This window comes from Tripterygium wilfordii, chromosome 21 (assembly GCF_013401445.1).
Source record: "Tripterygium wilfordii isolate XIE 37 chromosome 21, ASM1340144v1, whole genome shotgun sequence".
NCBI lineage: Eukaryota > Viridiplantae > Streptophyta > Magnoliopsida > Celastrales > Celastraceae > Tripterygium > Tripterygium wilfordii.
Genome location: NC_052252.1, coordinates 3,050,629 through 3,067,000, shown reverse-complemented (window position 1 = coordinate 3,067,000; position 16,372 = coordinate 3,050,629). Strand labels below are relative to the sequence as shown.

At 36.5% G+C, this 16,372-nt stretch overlaps 2 protein-coding genes across 3 annotated transcripts; both read left to right on the top strand.

Moving 5' to 3' along the window:
- The first annotated feature begins 2,447 nt into the window (after positions 1-2,447).
- Positions 2,448-6,090, top strand: LOC119988506 (protein trichome birefringence-like 41). 2 transcript variants are annotated; one of them, XM_038833568.1, is made up of 5 exons: positions 2,448-2,799; positions 3,675-3,846; positions 4,622-4,797; positions 5,108-5,266; positions 5,628-5,922. In XM_038833568.1, the coding sequence occupies exons 1-5, from the start codon at positions 2,549-2,551 to the stop codon at positions 5,920-5,922; spliced, it is 1,053 nt and encodes a 350-aa protein (XP_038689496.1). In that variant the 5' UTR covers positions 2,448-2,548. The 2 variants fall into 2 exon arrangements, with proteins under 2 accessions (XP_038689496.1, XP_038689495.1); XM_038833567.1 differs by having other exon boundaries at positions 2,450-2,808; positions 5,628-6,090.
- Positions 6,091-6,852: 762 nt separating this feature from the next.
- Positions 6,853-13,173, top strand: LOC119989687 (probable cellulose synthase A catalytic subunit 5 [UDP-forming]). Its single transcript, XM_038835351.1, has 14 exons — positions 6,853-6,930; positions 7,652-7,847; positions 7,953-8,113; positions 8,361-8,472; positions 8,567-8,744; positions 8,851-9,117; positions 9,744-10,089; positions 10,180-10,317; positions 10,442-10,567; positions 10,657-10,869; positions 11,036-11,312; positions 11,669-11,865; positions 11,957-12,307; positions 12,586-13,173. The coding sequence occupies exons 1-14, from the start codon at positions 6,853-6,855 to the stop codon at positions 13,171-13,173; spliced, it is 3,228 nt and encodes a 1,075-aa protein (XP_038691279.1).
- Positions 13,174-16,372: the final 3,199 nt, after the last annotated feature.

The following is a 16,372-nucleotide window of genomic DNA, read 5'->3' as shown; positions in this document are numbered from 1 at the left end:
ACCCTAGGATGTTGTTTTTGCGTTCAAATTAACGCGTTTTTGGTTCCCGAATATCCAACTGACTAATTAATTGTTTATAACGTACTTCATTTTTCTTTGACAAATAAGCCAGCAGTCGTTGGCGTTTTCCTATAATTTTCCGGAGGCCTCTCTGAGATAAATAGTCTTTTCGATGCAATTCCAAATGTGAAGTAATTCTTCGGATCTTATTAGTAAAACTGAATACTTGAAATTCAACGGATCCCTTGTTTTTGTTTTTGGTTCCCCAATATCCAATTAAAGCAATTCTTTGGATCTTATTAGTAAAGTTGAATACTTGAAATTCAACAAATCCCTTGTTTTTGTTTTTTTTCTTTTTCATCTTGTTGAATAACCGAGATGAATGCATTTTTTACCGCGGGAGCAATAGTGTTTGATCCTAGGATGTTATTCTGGCTTGCAGAAGTGATATGATGAATACCCATCACACGGGATGGGGGCCCAAGTCTAGCATCACTAGGGTCTAACTCTCTACTAAAAACTCAGGTTGATAATATATAAGAGGTTTGCTCTCCCTTATAAGCTAGACTCTAAGCTCTCCCACTTCCAATCTGGGATTCGCATCAACGTATCAGGACTTATTGTCAATCCAAAGATGTTTTTGATATGAGATTTTGGAAATGCCCATGCATTTGTACGAGTTTAATCACTAATCTATACTACTACTTAAAAGTAAAATAATTTAGAACTCATATCTTGAACAACAGGACACCAAATAAAAAAAATAATAAAAATGGAAAAACTTAAAAAATAGTTTAATTAGAAATATTTTATTATCTCAATAACTTCTTAAAAGCAAAAAAATTGAAAATAAAAAAGATCCAAACAACATTATTCAAAATAAAGCTAGAACATTGAGCCACTAGTTGGAATGATAAAGATGATTTGTATTATCTTGATAATCAGGGTATGAATCTCCCTCTCCGTTCAAAAAAAAAAAGCTAGAAAAGAAACAAAGAGTTTACAAATAACTAATTAATAAAATCTAGTATAGCAATATTCAATGTAATTTCTAGCATATTCAGATGCAATTCCTGCGTTCTCGTTCTCCGGAGGTTGTCGGCTAGTCCAAGGATTTTCTCCCTCAAACAATTTATCTGGATCAGTATATACCGTTGCACGAGGAGGATCAATATATACCATTGCAAGAGGCGGGTTAGCATCGCCGCCAGAAGCCGGAGGGCTTGCATCGCCGCTAGCCCTTTTGTTTTTCCCTAGTTGGAGCATAACCAAAACAATGTGTTAGAAAAAGCATGATAATAAAACATATGTCACGACATTAATATGCATGAGTTCGATACCATTGTCTGAAGGTTTAGAAGTAAAACAACCCATCTCTCTTAAGTCTTAACTGAGATATATAGCCTGCTAGCCAAAACCCTTCTTTCGCAAAAACCCTTCCCCTAGGAATTAAGAAGAGGGGTGCAACAGTTATATATATACACACACACATATGTATATAAGGTTGAGGTAGAATCTGTTAAAATTGGAAGCATTCGTTTCATATATACTTAAGGAAAGATGAAAGTGTAACTTTGAAATTAGAAACCTTTACTCCATATGTAATAAGGAAAGATATGGACTTCTAATTACAAATCGAATCAAAGTTAATCAAAACCAAGTCGGAATTTGAAACTAAAATCCTGAAACGAATCCATAATCAGAAACATTAAACTGAACCAATTGGAGCCCAATAAAGCCCAAACTCAATTTCAGCCCAATAAAGATACGGTAGCCTATAATATATTATGCCTCATTACAACAAATGCTCAATCATCCTAATTTAGGGAAATATGCCCAAATGAGTGCGATATGCTAACAATTTCTTGATTAATGTTTGTAGATTTCCTTGATAACTTATTGATTATATTGCATAATTTTGTATTTTGACTATAATGTTCTATTCCTAATTTTGCATAACATTGTTCAAATTTAAATAAACATTTCTTTCAATACTTCAAGACAAATAATGGGGTCCACCAAAATTTGAATATCATGAAATAAAGTTGATCTCCAAATTGCTTTGATGTCCAATCCTCTTCAATCTCATGTCATAACTACATGTGAACATTGGCCCATTCTAGATGGATAGCGGGGTTTGCTGTAAATTTTTTACAGTAGACCCCTCTTTAAATCTTTTAGAAAATGTTTTAAAAGAATTATGATTGTGTTTTGAACGGAATAACGAGTTCATTGATATATATTTTTTTTGTCTCAAATAAATATTAAATTGGATGTGAAAAAGACATAGAATGTCTTGGGTTTGTATTTAACGACTCAAAATTCTCATTTTTTTTTCATATATAATTTAATTTTTGTTTGGGATAAAAAAAAAATATGATTTGACTCGTAATCTCGATGGGCTAACAGATCTCTTCCTATATAAACTAAGAGAATCCCATTCTATATGGATACTAGGAACTAGAGAGAGAGAGAGGATTCAAGGATCCCAAAACCTCTCTGGCTCTCTCTCTTTCTCTTTTTACAAACTCATTCTTTGTAAAGAGAGATGGGTTTTTTGTTTCATTACAATTTGTTCACATTTCTTGCTCTTTTTTCCATCATTATTGGCAAGGCAAATGGTGGTGGAAGAGATTGTGATTTGTTCACTGGGAGTTGGATCATGGACCCCTCCTACCCTCTCTACCATGCCTCGACGTGTCCTTTCATTGAGAGGGAGTTCAGTTGCCAGAAGAATGGCCGGCCGGAACTCGATTACACCATGTACAGATGGAAGCCCCTCGGCTGCAATTTAACCAGGTTCGTACGGTACACTCTCTTGTCACTTCATCTTCCTCTTTTCTGGCTGTGATAATCGATTTTAATTTTCCCTTGTTCTGTCTGATAAATATAATTACTTGAATTTTGTTTCAAAAGAGAAGAATTTGTTTTGTCCAACTTTTTTTTCCAAAGCCAACGCATATATCGATATAATAAATAAATATGAATCAGATCTCTGTCTGTAAGCACGTTTGTCCAAGGAGGATAAGCTGTCCCAATCACAAGTTGAGTGTCTGGTGCCGCTAGAGTAGCGTTTTTGAGATTAAATTTAAAAAATAATAATAATGAATGTGTAATATTGAACTTAACTAATTAAACGATATTTTTTTTGTTCGTAATAAAAATCAAATTTAGTATGAAAATGACATAACGATTTAGACAGTCGGATATAAATTCAATAATCCCCAATGACTTTAAATGTACATGAATTAATATTTCTCTATGACACAAATAGCTTTAATTTATTTTTCATTTCTCAATCATAAATATTTAACAGCAAAAAAAATGATAGTGATATCTTGTAAATTAAAGTATAAACCAAAAAGAAAAAAATATATTGAAAATTGAATATACTTCAAATATAATATCTCATACGTCATATTAATTAGAAAAAAAGAAAGAAGATAATTTTGTCTTCTAGGCCAGATGTGACCCAAGAGTTTGGTAGTATTGAGAAAAAATGTGTACTAATTTGGCATTTTCCCAATGTCATAAAGTTTTTGTTCACGTAGTTAATGGAAATGTCCTAGTCTAATAATAATGTCATAGAGTATTTTGTTTTCAACTAATTCACATAAATGGAGTGGTAGGAACTAATTTTTGGCAACCATATATTAAATTTGTAATAATTGTAGGTTCAATGGGGAAGCATTTTTGGAGAAACATAGAGGGAAGAGCATTATGTTTGTGGGAGATTCATTAAGCAGAAATCAATGGCAGTCATTGACATGCATGCTTCATTCTTCAGTACCTAATTCCAAATACAATCTCACAAGGGCAGGGGATGTCTCCACCTTCACATTCACTGTAAGTCTATTCTAAAATTCACTCTCACTGTCTAATTCACTTACATACAGGATTTTATATATATCTTGTTAATAAAAAGTCATTGATTTATGAATTTTCATATACAAATTCATGAATTGCACAAACACATATATATATATATATCACAAATAATTGTCTTTTAAAAAATCTAGCCAAATCAACAATTGAGTGGTGTCCTTTCAAAAAAAAAAAATTTGAGTGGTGTCAATGATTTTACTTTTTTCTCTTGATTTAACGAACCAAGTGGTCCTACACTTGCTGCCAACTTTCTTTAATTGACATGTGAAAGGTAAAGTTTTGCACTTTATACAATCCACCGTTTGTTGCGTTCTTTTCTAGGCATCCAAGAGGAAGTACACAATTAATAAACTTACCTATTTTATTATTCTAATTAACAACTGTTTTTTTTTTTTTTTTTTATAATCAAGAATGATACCATATAAATTTTTAAATTTAATTATGCTAAAAGTTTATTCACTATTAATGGAATACAAATGTGATTAGATGTCACATGGTTAAGTACAATAATGATGTAGATTAATAGATTCAAAACCTAACGACTTAAGCTTTTGGGTTTGAATGCGTATCCAAACATGTGTTTTGGCCTCGATATGTAAGCTAGAATGATTTTTGTAGTTAAATTGTTATCGTTATTTTTTAATCCATCATGATTTACCGAAAAGATAATTGAAATAGTATGATTTTTGTAATTAAATTAGTATAATCATTAGCGATGATTCCATTAAAATTGTAGGATCATGGAGTTAAAGTGATGCTTGATCGAAATGTGTACCTTGTAGACGTTGTGAGAGAAAAAATTGGTAGGGTTTTGAAACTTGACTCAATTGAGGGCAGCAAGCTATGGAAAGGAGTTGACATGCTCATCTTCAACACTTGGCATTGGTGGAACCGTAGAGGATCTTCACAACCGTAAGTATGCCCTAAGTCACTACGCTTTTCACTCCTTCACTAGTTTTGGGCATATATAATTACAGACGAACATGTAGTTCAGTAGTATAATTGCAGAAGTACAACTTAGACATCACAGGTTCAATTCCTAAAAACAATCTATCTACATATTATGTGGGAGTAAGGTCTGAGTACATCTTAAATGTCTCCGATACTGTCCATTGTGGGAATTTTGTGCACGGGTGTTGTTTATCCAAGTGAAATTTGGATTTTCTACTCTTAAATTGTGTATATATTTATGAGGAGATAACTATTTTTTTTTCATTTTCAGATGGGATTATATAAAGATGGGAAATGAGATCAAAAAGGACATGGACCGTTTGCTTGCTTTTGAGGCCGCCCTTACAACATGGGCCGGATGGGTGGATTCAAATATAGATCCAAAGAAAACTAGGGTTTTCTTTCAAGGCATTTCTCCATCTCATTACAAGTAAGCACCCTCATGAATCTAATTTTAAGAAATTTAAAGTTCCTCATTCTATGCAAAAAATCCAAATTATTGTTCACCAAAATTACAATGTTCATCATTGGATGCTTGTTTTGAGTTGGGTTTGGTATAAACATTTAACACAAGCCCGGCCCAAATATCTAATTGGGCCAAGGAATGACATTTACTTGGGTCATTTTGTTAGAATGGCTCAGGTCAATCCATTCAACATAATATGAGAAACCAAATATCTCAGCAACCCTAACTACTTTACATTGTTCTTCTATACTTGTTGATTGTAAAAGAATTACTCGTAACCTTTCATGGAACAAAACCAACCCTAATTGTGTATAATTTGTTTCAGCGGGTCGGAATGGAATAAACCAAGTGCAAAGAGTTGTGTGAGAGAGGCAAAACCAGTCGTGGGCTCGACATATCCCGGAGGCATCCCACAATCATTGTTTGTGCTAAAAAAGGCGCTGCGAAAAATTTCAAAGACGGTGACATTGCTCGATATTACCAATCTTTCACTGCTGCGGAAAGATGGACATCCTTCAATCTATGGTTTGGGAGGAAGAACAGCAATGGATTGTAGTCATTGGTGTCTTGAAGGTGTTCCAGATACTTGGAACGAGATTCTTTACAATCTCATTCTTTGAGCATTCATCATTCTTATTAGAAGACATAGGGTTCTAATAATTTTGAAGAACTCTTCACAAAAGAATAATATATGATATTGATTGTGGTGGCTAGCTAGTTAATTAGTTATGTAATGCCATGTTTATTTGCATGTCTAATTAATTACTAGCAGAATTTATTCCTTTGAATTTCTTTTTTGAAATGGGGGAGGAAGATTTGAATGCTGATCATCGGGATGTTATTCCTTTGAATTATAAATGTGCAGAAAGCTCGATCTGATGTAAATGTGCAGAAAGCTCGATCGGAGAGGCCCAGCTCTATCGGATTAAATTATCTATCCTGGAGTATATGGCCCATTCTCTTCAATCATTTAATTTAGCCTTTAGCTCTATATATATAAATATTCTGATCGAGTGTTTGGATGGCTCCATCCGAGCCAACTTGATCATCCACCATTGGTTGTGGTCGCCTATGTTCGGATTTTACTAGGAGACGAGTCTTGGATTTTTTTTTGGCTGTTGGTGCCGATGTCAAAGGACCAAAGATCGTTACCCTTCTACTATTATTTTGTCTTCTCGTTCAAAATAAAAAGTTGACGGAAAAAGCAAAGCCAGAGCAAGAGAGTAAAACATTAGATATTTCTTTTTGATACCTTGTTTTCTTCAATCTTCTCTTCTTTCAATCTCTGCTGATCAATTATTCAAGCTAATATTGTTCGATGATCTCCCAATAAGAATCAGGTTCTTACTAGATTAGGTACATTTTCTCTTTGTGGTATTTCTCTCTATTACAGTTCAGAATTTGATAACTGATTTTGAGCATCGTCTTAAAGTTTGCTATAAATATATACATTCATCAATACCAGAAGAGAATAAGGTTTGAATAGTAAATAAGTTACTCTGATGTAATTGTTTTTATGATGCAGCTACAATTTTTTGGGGGATCCAATAATGGAGGCCATTGGTTTGGTTGCTGGTTCTCAGAACAGCAATGAATTCGTCATAATCCGTCGTAACAGTGAATCAACAGTAAGCTTCCTTCCTCTGCAATTCGGAGAGATATGTTAGGATTTTTAGTTTACATGCGCATATAAAATGTGTATATGAGCACAGGGGAATGCATAAGCTCGCTAGTGCTCGGTCTCACAAACATATTCCAATGAATTTTTTTTATTGTTGGCCGGGAAAGCCCTAGTGCAATGATCACTTTGTAATCCTTGGACTAGTTTTAAACTTGGGATGGTCACCCCGTGTGCACAACAAACCACCAATTTAGTCTTAAGTCGAAGCCCAGTACGCAAGTAAGACTAGGTTAAGGCCTATAATAGGACTCTTAACCCCTCCCAGGACAGACCCCTGCCATCGGTTCTTAACCCATGAAACCTAGGAAACTCCAAGAAATCACATCTCACCGGCTCAAATGCCCAACTTGAGGGATCTTTCACCTCTGAGCCCGTCGATATAACCACTAGGCTAACAAAAATGTTAGAGACCCCAGTAAACGACATCCCAGCCATCCCACTAGTGGATCTTGTCCATTGATTGATGTAAGTGTAGGGGCCCACAAAACCTGGTGATTGAAGCAGAGAGTGACACATCCACTATTGGGATGATTGAGATGTTTTTTACTGGGATCCCTATCACTTCTGCTAGGCTAATGCCGAGTTGTTCCCTATGACTTTATTGTTACCGCTTATGTAATATTAGTATTCTTGATGAACAATGAATTACGTTAATGAAATTGTTTCAGGCGAGGCCATTGCAGCTGATGGGAAGACCAATATGCCATATTTGCGGAGACGATGTGGGGGTAACAGTTGATGAAGAACCGTTCGTGGCCTGCAACGAGTGTGCATTTCCTATCTGCAAAACTTGCTATGAATACGAGCGTAGGGAAGGGAGTCAAGTTTGCCCTCAGTGCAAGACTAGATTTAAACGTCTTAAGGGTAAGCCTTTTTTATTTGATTCAAAGCCCACTCTTTATTAATACATGAATTTGGGCAAAGTTGAAGTCATCTCTTACTCCAATATTGAAACAAAATGGGGAGCAGGGTGTGCCCGAGTCGATGGAGATGAAGAAGAGGATGACATTGATGACTTGGAGAACGAGTTCAACTTCGACGGGAAGAACAGAGATAATATGCATCAGGATCTTGAAATGGACACCATGCTTCTTCATAGTCAAGTTCCTCTCTTAACTAATGGCCAAATGGTAACTCAAACTGCTTCGTCCTTCTCCTCTCTTTTGCCATGTATAAGCATGCTAGAGAACGAGGCTCCGTTTAGTTCAGGTTTATAAGCTGTGAAACAAGCTGTAAGTTGTTCAGTAATCGTAACATCGAAAAACACTTATAAATTACAATGTCGACAGAATAACTGAATAAGAAACATATAATCATGCACCTTGTATATATTTTCCACAGTTTATAAACTAGCTTATAAGTTTCACTTTCGTTCAGGTTGATGACAGTTCTCTCGAACAACATGCCTTGGTGCCTTCGTTCTCGGAGGTTAGCAGTGATGGTGGCAAGAGGATCCACCCGATTCCCCTTCCAAATCCTAGCGTCCCAGGTTTTCTGCAATATACTTTCAATTCTCTCTTATATCTTCCTTTTGTCTCTTTACTCGGAACTAGATATTTTACACTTGCATTTCTTATTTGCAGAGAAACCAAGGCCAATGGATCCTTCCAAGGACTTGGCTGCTTATGGTTATGGAAGCATTGCTTGGAAGGAAAGGATGGGAAAATGGAAACAAAACCAAGGAAAAGTTCTACAGATTTTGAAAAACGAAAATACGAGCAAAGACACAGAAAATGATAGCGATGACCAAGTTCTACCACTGTAAGTCTTGATTTTCTGCTTTCTTTTCAACTTTTTGACTAAGATGATACCAATTACATCAAATTATCAAGCATTAGTGAATTATATTTGATTGCTTGTGAATCAGAATGGATGAGGGGAGGCAACCGTTGTCTAGAAAGATGCCAGTTCCATCAAACCAAATCAACCCATACCGAATAATCATAATTATCCGACTTGTGGTTCTTGGGTTCTTCTTCCATTATCGTATCACGCACCCTGTACATAACGCATATGCATTGTGGCTTGTATCTGTAATCTGTGAGATTTGGTTTGCACTTTCATGGATTCTTGATCAATTCCCCAAGTGGCTTCCTATTGATAGGAAAACTTACCTCGATAGATTGTCACTAAGGTATGTAATCCTACAGTCATTTATATATGTTCTTGAATGAGGGGTAATGCAACTTTTGATAATGCTGAAAGAGTCGTCAATTTCCAATTCATTCACCAAATGTTCATACGTTCCAATTTCGGAATCCAAAATTGAAAATTATTTCAATATACACGCACGAGTACATTTCTCAGTATTTGGACAAATTTCTTATGTTGATTTTTTATGCCACATCAGTAATTTGACTGTCTGAATTGTAGAAAATCTGTTCGAATGTGCAAATTACAATAATTTTAACTTTGGGTTCTCAAGTTGGAATATTTGAACATTTGGTGACCGAGTTGAATCTAGTCAACTATTTCAGTAACCAAAAGTTGCATTACCACTCTCGTATGATTTCTCTATGGGGATGAATTGGGACATTCATGCTCATGTTAGCACAAATTTGTTGTGGAAAAAAGCATGCCGTCTCGCCCGCTTAATCCAATAACATCGTTGCTCACGATAAAAAAAAGATCATCGGTTCAAATGGAGGAGAGGTGGAATTTTCCATCATTAAATTCGTGCTAGGCTCCAAACGAACAATATCTCAAGGAAGCCTAAGTGGATATGAATGTCAAATCTTAATTCTTATGCTTCTTTGCTAGGTACGAGAAGAAAGGCCGGCCTTCTCAACTTTCTGCAGTTGATATATTCGTTACCACAGTTGATCCAACAAAAGAACCGCCGCTGGTGACTGCAAACACTGTTCTATCAATTCTAGCAGTGGATTATCCCGTTGATAAGGTCACATGTTACGTTTCCGATGATGGCGCTGCTATGCTAACGTTCGAGGCACTGTCAGAAGCATCGGAGTTTGCTAGGACGTGGGTGCCTTTCTGCAAGAAGTTTGACATTGAGCCACGAGCACCTGAGTGGTATTTTGCTCAAAAGATTGATTACCTAACAGATAAGGTGATGCCTTCATTTGTGAAGGAACGAAGAGCGATGAAGGTGGTCATGAACTTTCCATCACTGAGATTACCATATTATTTTTCCTTGATTTCTTGTATGTTAAGTTATAATTCGATTATGAAATTTCAGAGAGAATATGAGGAGTTCAAAGTTCGTATTAATGCGTTGGTTGCCGCGGCTCAAAAAGTCCCGGAAGAAGGTTGGACAATGCAGGATGGGACTCCGTGGCCTGGGAATAACGTGCGCGATCATCCCGGGATGATTCAGGTAAACGATACTTAAACTTTACAAAAATCCTACGGATCCCAAGTGTTTTTTATTTCACCTATCTCAAATGTTGAGATGGATGCACACGATCTAAGAAATGATCCTCAATCATACTCTGTCACAGGTTTTTCTCGGAGGAAGTGGAGGACATGACACAGATGGAAATAAATTACCAAGACTTGTTTATGTTTCTAGAGAAAAGAGACCTGGATTTAATCATCACAAGAAGGCTGGGGCAATGAATGCTTTGGTAAGCTGACAAAATAAGAAGAAAAAAAAATCATTCATCTACTTATTTGACATTTCATTGATATTGTTTTGGGGTGTTGTGTTGAATAGGTTAGAGTCTCTGGTGTGCTCACAAATGCACCTTATGTATTGAATTTGGACTGTGATCACTACATCAATAACAGTAAGGCACTCAGGGAGGCAATGTGTTTCTTGATGGATTCATTGATTGGAAAAATGGTATGTTATGTCCAATTCCCTCAAAGGTTTGACGGAATCGACAGGAGTGATCGATACGCCAATCGTAACGCTGTATTTTTCGATGTAAGCATATATATATATATAGAGCACTGCTCTTATAAGTTACGGATGTCACTTTCTTTTTGATGTTCATTTTTTCAGAGATAGAATTACAGACGTCCGCACCTGAGAATTACTAACCTTTTGTTTTCTATTCAAGCTAATGCATGTCCATCTTTGTTTATTTTAGATCAACATGAAAGGTTTGGATGGCATTCAAGGACCTATATATGTTGGGACTGGATGTGTGTTCAGAAGGATTGCACTCTATGGCTACGATGCTCCGAAAAAGAAGAAGCTCCCGATGAGGACCTGCAATTGTTTGCCTGAGTGGTGCTATTGTGGATGTTGTTGTTCCAAAAGGAGAAAGAAGAAAACCAAAAGTGCTAGTGCTGAGCTAAACAAGAGAAATTCAAGGAAAGAAGATGGTGCAGGCTCTATGGAGATTGTCAAAGTGGGTAATGAAGGTAATTAACCTCAGTTTATTCTGATGAGCCATCATTTAGTAATCTGATTATAGATTTTAGATTGCAAATGTTCCCATGGCCTTGGTGCTATGTAGAAATTATATAAATGTTGGAAGGAGAAGGAAAGATGATAAGAATTAGGACTCGGTTATTAAGAAATTGTATATTCAATGGTATTGGTACGTACGTCATACACTGATGTGGCGTACTAGAACGAATTGGACGGTTCGATTCATAGGTAGTTGAGAAAGAAAATGATTTATTCATACCCATGAATTGATATCAATCGTTCTATTCATATGAAGTGACATACAAGGACCACTGAATATTTTCTCGGTAACAAATTCTGAATGCAGGAACTGAAGGGGAATGTTTGAAGGTGGTATCGGACCATAAACTAGAAAAGAAGTTTGGGCAATCCCCTGTATTTATTTCATCAACTTTGGTAGAGGAAGGTGGAAAACTAAAAAGTGCTAGCGCTGCATCTTTGTTAACAGAAGCCATCCATGTGATTAGCTGTGGCTATGAAAATAAAACAGAGTGGGGAAAAGAGGTAAAGACGATATATCGATCTATTCGATTAGAGCATTTCACTTTATTTATACATATTCTAACATGACCGATGAGATTGTTGTACAATTCAGGTTGGGTGGATTTACGGCTCAGTTACAGAGGACATATTGACCGGTTTTAAGATGCATTGCCATGGATGGCGCTCCATATATTGTGTTCCTGATAGGCCTGCGTTCAAAGGATCTGCCCCGATAAATCTTTCCGATCGCTTGCACCAGGTCCTTCGATGGGCTCTTGGGTCCATTGAAATATTTTTCAGCAAGCATTGTCCTTTGTGGTATAGTTATGGAGGTGGCTTGAAATGGTTAGAACGTTTGTCTTACATAAATGCTACCATCTATCCGTGGACATCAATTCCTCTGGTAGCCTATTGTACTCTGCCTGCTGTCTGCTTGCTAACTGGAAAATTCATCATTCCAGAGGTATGTTATCAATAATGATAAGGAAATGCTTAAAGTTATAACTAAAATGATGAAATTGATTGTGGTAACTCCTTACAAATGTGGGAAGTTGCAAGTTCAACTCCCACGTCCAACAGGTTTTGTGTTATTTCCTGAACGGGCTTCAGCCCGGTTTTTCCGGTAGACATGTTGTGCTGAGAAATTATTATGGGTTACCAAAAAAAAGTACATGACAGTATGACACCAATCAGCATGTGTATTCCACTGTTATCTAATATATCATCTTCTCTGCCTTGCAGTTGAGCAACGCCGCCGGCCTTTGGTTTATTTCACTCTTCATTTGTATCTTCGGCACAAGTATGCTAGAAATGAAATGGAGCGGAGTTGGCATTGACGACTGGTGGAGAAACGAGCAATTCTGGGTGATCGGAGGTGTGTCAGCCCATCTCTTCGCCGTGTTTCAGGGGCTTCTGAAGGTTCTAGCCGGTGTCAATACAAACTTTACAGTGACATCAAAATCAACAGACGACGACGGAGAATTCTCCGCACTCTATGAATTGAAATGGACTTCCTTGCTCATTCCACCAACAACACTGCTTATAGTAAACCTCATAGGAGTAGTTGCTGGCATCTCAGAGGCAATAAACAATGGGTATCAGTCATGGGGGCCTCTGTTTGGTAAACTCTTCTTTGCATTTTGGGTAATGGTTCACCTTTATCCTTTCTTGAAAGGTTTGATGGGTAGACAGAATAGAACTCCCACTATCATTATAGTTTGGTCCATGTTGCTTGCTTCAATCTTCTCCCTTTTGTGGGTTAGAATTGATCCATTCTTGGCCAAGTCGGATGCCCCCATTTTGGATGAATGTGGAGTGGATTGTACTTGATTAGTGACTTTTACATTTTCTCATGTAATTTGGTGCCAAGGTTGTTTGGTAGAACTATGATACTAGTATTATTTGGAACGGTTTAGTTGGGCGACCAAGACTAACCTTTGCCTCAGTATGTGTTGTCTTTCTAATAACCTTATTTGGCCTATGTTCACCTTTCTAGTTCAAGTACTTTCTTTTTTTTTTGAATGAGGTGGGAGGATTCGAACCCTGATCATTAAGATGATATACACCATCTTTACCGCTTCAATTAGTGGCTCAAGTGTTAGTTCATGTATTTAAGTAACAATCAAATCACTTTCTTTCTACATTAATATATGAATCCCAACTATATATATCACAACTCATCCCAAGTCCATGTGACATTCTCGGGAACTATTACTAATCATGTTGTAATAGGTCTTTTTCAAAATATGAAAACTCGTAGAAAATATTTGTGATAAATAAAAATGTAATATTTTATTGTTTGAAAATATTATTAATCATTATCTTCGTGCCCTATAAATAAATAAAAAAATGCCCCCGGACCTCTGCTGCTTAGTTTTGCCCCCAATCAGTTCAGATCCACTGCTTAATAAGACTATAATATATATAAAAAAAATCATAATAAATGGAAAAAAAACCGTGCTTAAAACAGAATATATTTCTATTTTTTGATTTCAAAACCCAAGTGCAGCAGCGCCACTCATGGTGTTGATGCATATGGTCCTACGAAACCCTACTATTTTTTTATTTTATTTTTTAGCAACATGTGGCTGTATTAATAATATTTTGAAGGATTCCAACCGCAAATCGTAATGCTTGATGGTATTTTAAAAAAAAAACAAAATTAATATTTCAAAGAAAAAACAATCTACATACATTGGATACCACATTTCAAAAGCCATAAATATTTTTTTTTCTTCCCTAGACTGATTTGTTCCACTGTCCACTACCAACGAAAAGAAAAGAAAATATTTGTTCCACTGCCCACTACCAACAAAAAGAAAATAAAATATTTGTTTCACTGTCCACAATAAAAGCAAAACAAAGCTATCATGCATATTTTAATTTTTATATTTGAACATCCTCTATAAAAATCTGATAAAGCAAAGCAACATCCCTAAACAATTATTGGTATATCTCTTTCTTCTTCCTCCCTGATTTCATCAAACATGCAGCAATTAATTCTCCTTTGCTATGCATGCCGTTTTGATACTTTCTTCTGGTTTTGCTAATGATGGCAAAGGAGGTCTTTTACATGGAAAGAATTGAGGTGACCATTCTAACAAGTGATGGCTCTTCTTTTTTAATGAATTTATAGAGTCTGCCTTCAATTATTTGAATAATAATTTCAGAGTTACATGCATGACATGAAGATTTTTGTTCCTTACAGGGTGGGTGGGGTGCCGGAAGTTGTGGCTGGTAGGAGAACATGGGAGGAAAGTAGAGGAATTTGAAGTAGAAGTAAACAAAGAACTTGATGATCTCTTGGCTGATGTATTGTCCAAAACAAATTTTGGAGGAAGTTTTGTAGAAAGGAAGCAGAATTCGAGCGTTACAAAATCAACACCTGCAGGATTTATTCACCCAGGCAACAACAAGTGTTTACATTGCAGGGTACGTATGCTTATAAGCAGTTGTGGAGAATAAACATATGTGGGTGATGTTGCAAATGAATAGTCCTTGATGATCATAGCTAGCTAGGACAAGCTTTGCTTCATAAATAGCTTGATTTTGACCTATGCAGTTTCTGGGATCAAAACCAAATGGTTGTAGTAAGATTAGCAGTCGTTTCCTTAATTCCCTACAAAGTAGAATGACTTGCATTCATCCACAACTTCCTCAGCGGGCAACTTCCTCAGACTGCAACAAGTGTTTAACCTCCAAGATCTTCCCATTTGGCTTAGGTCGTAGAAACTGCATAGGTCAACATCAAGCTATTTATGAAGCAAAGCTTGTCCTAGCTAGCTATGATCATCAAGGACTATTCATTTTGCAACATCACCCACATATGTTCATTCTCCACAACTGCTTATAAGCATAAGGCCTCAATTTCACATCCTCTTTACCAAGATTCAAAAATTAGGATTTACATGTTTTTTTTTTCTTTCCCTGTTTGGTTTTTCTAATATAATATTGTTGAATAATAAGTTTGGATGCCGATTTGGATTTGGGATAGTTTGATTTTTTGCTATTGCGAGGTTTTCAGGTGTAATATGGTAGTGTTGTATGTATGGATTTGGAAGGGAGGGTTGGTTTATGTTGGAGCTGAGCTGAGTATGCTTAATGGTTGGTCTGGGTTATTGGGCTCTACTCTTGGATCCACTGGGTCGTTTATGTTGTTTTGGTCTCTCTATTTTTGGTAGATGGGACTACCTTGTTTTTAAAGACATGGATCGTTTGGAAGCCCTAAGGAGGGCATGGAAATACTTGGGCTAATTGGGTTGGCACAAATGTTAATCCTTCAAAGAATAAAATTTTTTACTAAGGTGTTGCTAGCACTCACCTAGAGCAAGTAGTCTTTTTTTATTTCTTGGGTTCATCTGAAAACATCGGCCATAAACCCTAATCTCATGAAATTGTTTACAAGAATTGAGTCAATGCAGCAGTTCTTCTCCCTAATACTTTTTATCATTCACAGTGCCAGGGAATGGAATGATCCAAAGGTTACGAGTTACAGTGGACAAATCGAACTAATTAAAGGTACAAAATACTCGGGAAAGGGTATTCAGCACTCGAAATGGTTGTTTGGTTGTTGAGTAGCATATAAGCTACTTAGACCCCGTTTGGGAGACCATTTGTGAGGCAATATATACTAGCAAGTAGCATATATGGTTGGTTCCAACCAAACAACCATTCCTTGGCTCAACCTCCAAGAAAGTTTGGAGACCATATTATGTTCTTTTTGAAATTGTCCAAAATCAAACCATTTTGGGACCATTTTGAAATTTATCTCCAACTACTCCCCATATAATTATTGAAGTTCCCAGATTACCCTTACACTTTTTTCTTCACATCCATCCCAGACGCGATTTCATCTTTTCTCATGACTGCCTATCGTCGCCGAAAGCAAGACTCACCGAAAGAACAACTCAACCGCCGTCATCAATGCAAGGCTTGTCGGAAAATCTCCATCTCACGATCGATGCAATGGCGATTTTTGTTCTAATCGGATTGTCACGCAAAGGCGATTTTTGATCTGATTGTATAGGAA

Coding starts and splice junctions, on each gene's coding strand:
- LOC119988506 (XM_038833567.1), top strand. CDS start 2,549: ATGGGTTTTTTGTTTCATTACAATTTGTTCACATTTCTTGCTCTTTTT. Junction 3,847..4,621: donor TCTCCACCTTCACATTCACT/GTAAGTCTATTC, acceptor TTAAAATTGTAG/GATCATGGAGTTAAAGTGAT. Junction 5,267..5,627: donor ATTTCTCCATCTCATTACAA/GTAAGCACCCTC, acceptor AATTTGTTTCAG/CGGGTCGGAATGGAATAAAC.
- LOC119989687 (XM_038835351.1), top strand. CDS start 6,853: ATGGAGGCCATTGGTTTGGTTGCTGGTTCTCAGAACAGCAATGAATTC. Junction 6,931..7,651: donor GTCGTAACAGTGAATCAACA/GTAAGCTTCCTT, acceptor AAATTGTTTCAG/GCGAGGCCATTGCAGCTGAT. Junction 11,866..11,956: donor AAACAGAGTGGGGAAAAGAG/GTAAAGACGATA, acceptor TGTACAATTCAG/GTTGGGTGGATTTACGGCTC.